The sequence below is a fragment of the Oncorhynchus masou genome, chromosome 23 (assembly GCF_036934945.1).
Source record: "Oncorhynchus masou masou isolate Uvic2021 chromosome 23, UVic_Omas_1.1, whole genome shotgun sequence".
Taxonomy (NCBI): domain Eukaryota; kingdom Metazoa; phylum Chordata; class Actinopteri; order Salmoniformes; family Salmonidae; genus Oncorhynchus; species Oncorhynchus masou.
This window is the reverse complement of record NC_088234.1, coordinates 51,658,223-51,661,840: the sequence shown is the minus strand read 5'-3', so window position 1 is coordinate 51,661,840 and position 3,618 is coordinate 51,658,223. Positions and strand designations below refer to the sequence as shown.

Here is a 3,618-nt window from a genome sequence, read left to right as displayed (position 1 = left end):
TATAACCTAATATCAAGTCGTTAGGTTGTTTCTAATAAATTTGTCATACCCAGCCAGATGATGAGGTTTTGCCTCATCAACTGCAAAATCAATGACACGCTTTCTCCTTCCTCTATCTGTTTCCAAGCATATCAAATTGATATTATCTTCCACCCACATTTTATCAGAATGTTTTCAGTGGTGCTTTTCACAACACCTAATCCTATGAAACAAGGTATCTCCCATAACCCTGGCAGGCTTACTCTGTTTACTAAGGATCTGAACACATCCAAAATATACAGGAGTCTTTCCAACACACAGCAGCAGTATCCTAGCCTCACTGTGATATTGTTGTAAGTTTGGGTACTTGGAAACATAGAATTTCCACTCAGCCAAACTACAACAAGTTTAATATAACCTACAGTAAGCTTAGAACATTTGTTTTAGTCATATTAGTGATAATTTGATCACTGATTTGAGAAGATTCAACAAGTACAGTACAAACATTGGGATGAAAGGGATTTATTGACACATTTTCTATATCAAAATACAAGAAAGGACTTTGAAATATTAAAAACTTTGCTCCGCAGATCATAAGGATCTCTACTTCCACATATTTCCTTTGTAATTCTCAGAAAAAAAGTAAAACAGTTGATCAATAAAGAGGCCTACATCATCTAGAGATTCAGAAACAGTAGAAGTCAACATCCTGCAAGAGAGAACAAATGTAACAATGATCAAAACTACAACAATAAATAATACTTCAGGATCTGTTGATTACCTGTGAGAATGTAGCTACTGAGCGAGAATGAATGGAGACAAACAACATGTTGTGGTAGCTATAGTGTTGAATGAGTGGAAGTTGAGGTAATACTCACGGCCGTAGGGATCGCCACAGTATCAGTATCCTTCTTAAACTTGGTAGTCTCCTTCACCAGGTTGCTGGGGAAGTAGCCGAGGATGCCCATCTGGTCCACATAACGCTCACTGTAAACCTGCCAGAGAGGAACATGGTGCTAGAAAGATGTGCTCAAGTGTTTCACCATGATAGAAACATTCATATCTAGGGGGCATGTTTAGGAAGAGCAGAATAGATGCATTTGTGTGATCGAGTCATATATCTGTGAGTTTCTGCCCAAATCTCACACATTCCACAACTCGAAATGATTGAACAATGTGACAGGCACAGCAAAATGCACCTCAAAAGGTATGAACCTCACGACCAACAAGATGGAGCATAGAATCAGCTGATTTGATTGGTACATTGATCACATGGAATAATTTCCCTACGGTCTTTACATTTCAACATGAATTGACAAAAACGGTTAGGATGAACCATTTTCGAAACACATATTGTGAACAGTGATGAAAATGTTTCTGTAACTCTGGAAACAAACCCGTCATCACAGAACATACACTTCCAGACCAGAAGACTCCAGTGCCCTCCTCTGGTGTGAGTTTGGAGTACACATAGATCATCTGGTCCTTCCTGATGTTGATGAATCTGCAGTCAGGAGCGGCGAAGTCATCCAACGCCACGGCCATAGAGAGGGCATCTGAGAGGGAACAACAACAAAAACAACATGAAAGCAAATTACCGACAGTATATAAAATGAGAAAATACATTGACTCTCTTTTGTCAAATCACATATAAAGCCAGTATTGACTGGATTGATTGATGGGTGCATGGTATTGTCACACCCCTCAAAAAATGCAGAATGTCTGAATAGAGAACCCAAATCCATACTCTCCAAAAATGGTCTTCTGATCGGTAAGGTGCATAAAATCTACTGTACTCACATGAGCATTCCTCATCTGCACAGATTTTGCTGTTTGCCAGTTTGTCCATAAGAACAGCATTGGTGGTGTGGTACTCAAATCCCAAAGAGAGGAGCAGGAGAGCGAAATGCAGTGGATGGTTCATCCTGAAGACGGTGAGAAAGTGAATGTACTGTATGTGTGTGAGTGAGTGCGAAATAACTCACTACTGTAAACTTCCACACACTTCTTCTCCTATGTCTGGATGGGCAGAACCCTTTCATCACAGGAATTCTGACCAATCAGAGTTGACCGGCTCCACATTCCACATTCCTAAAAGAAAAAGAAAAAAAAGTGGCTGCAAGTTTTATGGGAAAAACAAAAGCCCTGCAGTGAGCTCTTATCAAAAACAGACATGGATATTTGTATGTTTTCTTGTTTGTTCTTCTGTGTTTGGCAATATGCAGCTGCCATAAACAGGTATATCCTTAGTGCTTTATAGAACATTTGAGATTTGAGTATGATTCAACCACATCCACTTGATTTCTCCAGAGTTCCATAAGAAACTGTGAATTCTGTGAGTTCTCCTTCTCTGCATTCTGTTCCTCCTCTAAATCCGGGGGTGTTAAATAACACCTAATCTGAGATGCACCTAATCTGAGTTGCAGTGTTTTAGACCGCTGCGCCACTAGGGAGCCCCCTAGTGGCGCAGCGGTCTAAGGCACTGCATCTCAGTGCTAGAGGCATCACTACAGACCCTGGTTTGATTCCAGGCTAGGAGTCCCATAGGGTGGTGCACAATGGGCCCAGCATCGTTAGGGTTTGGCCGGTGTAGGCTGTCATTATAAATAAGACTTTGTTCTTAAATAAAAAAATGTAATTCAGGACATTACTGCGTTTAGGGAATATATTCTTTCTGCCCTTCATTTCCACTAGTTCCATTTAGGCTAACAGGTTTGTTGTTTTGCAGACTACACCTTGGTGATATCCTAGCAGGAGCCTACAAAAGATGAGCCCTGTCTTCAGGTTTTACCTACATGGCAGCGGGAAATGGTGTCAGTAAAACTGGATTGATCATGCGTTCTAAAAACTGGTAAATTCTTAAATATCAGCATACAACTGGGGGAAATGAACTTGAACTCATCTTTAACTAGTAATTACTAGTGGAAAACGTGTCCATCATCTCTGAACTCTGACGTCACAATACTAAGGAAATGACCTTGATAACAGGATTTCTGCAGTTAAATACAACAACAAAACATTATTTATAAAGACAATCTATTCATGTGGATTATTACCTCTTAATTTGTTCATGAGCATAATAGCTGTACTTTTAGTTTATGGTTGACGCAGCTTGTTTGCCAATCGTAGTTCTCTATGAGTTTAAAGCACCAAATGCACACAACTTATTAACAATATTGTTTTCAGAGCCTCTCACTTGTTTTGAGCAAAAGCACTAGGTTCAATCTATATAGTCGAAGATATAGTGCGATTGAAATGTAAAGGTTATTTCCATTAGAGCCAACATATGCAGCGTTTACCGTGAATGCAGTCTCTGCGAATGCAGGAACATTGCCTTTAAATTTCAATCACGCTATTGCGTGGATCTTCCGCGATACGGATTGAATCTAGGCCTAAATTTTATCTGCAGTTATGTCACAGATGTGACTTATTGTCACAACTTCTGCCGAAGTTGGTGCCTCTCCTTGTGCGGGTGGCGTTCGGCGGTCGTCGTCACCGGCTTTCTAGCTGTCACCGATCTACGTTTCTTTTCCATTTGTTTTGTCTTGATTGTACTGTCATGACGTTGGCCTGGGGGGTAGGTTTATGACAGTCATAAATAACCCCCCCCTTTTTCCTCTCTCTACCCTACTGAGGTTA

The 3,618-nt window shown here is 40.4% G+C and overlaps 1 protein-coding gene across 1 annotated transcript; it reads right to left on the bottom strand.

The window, feature by feature from the left end:
• Positions 1-485: 485 nt before the first annotated feature.
• LOC135510017 (otoraplin-like) lies at positions 486-2,070 on the bottom strand. The gene is made up of 4 exons (XM_064930824.1): positions 1,780-2,070; positions 1,396-1,535; positions 858-974; positions 486-688 (listed from the first exon to the last, which is right to left on the bottom strand). Exons 1-4 carry the CDS (start codon positions 1,901-1,903, stop codon positions 665-667), a joined length of 405 nt encoding a protein of 134 aa, XP_064786896.1. The 5' UTR covers positions 1,904-2,070; the 3' UTR covers positions 486-664.
• Between the last annotated feature and the right edge of the window lie 1,548 nt (positions 2,071-3,618).

What these genes read in the sequence shown, in the direction of transcription:
- LOC135510017 (XM_064930824.1), bottom strand. Translation starts at nt 1,903, where the DNA reads ATGAACCATCCACTGCATTTCGCTCTCCTGCTCCTCTCTTTGGGATTT. An exon ending in GAGTCTTCTGGTCTGGAAGT is followed by an intron (nt 975 to 1,395) that starts GTATGTTCTGTG and finishes CCTCTCTGGCAG; the next exon opens with GTTTACAGTGAGCGTTATGT. An exon ending in CTGTGGCGATCCCTACGGCC is followed by an intron (nt 689 to 857) that starts GTGAGTATTACC and finishes TCTCTCTTGCAG; the next exon opens with GATGTTGACTTCTACTGTTT.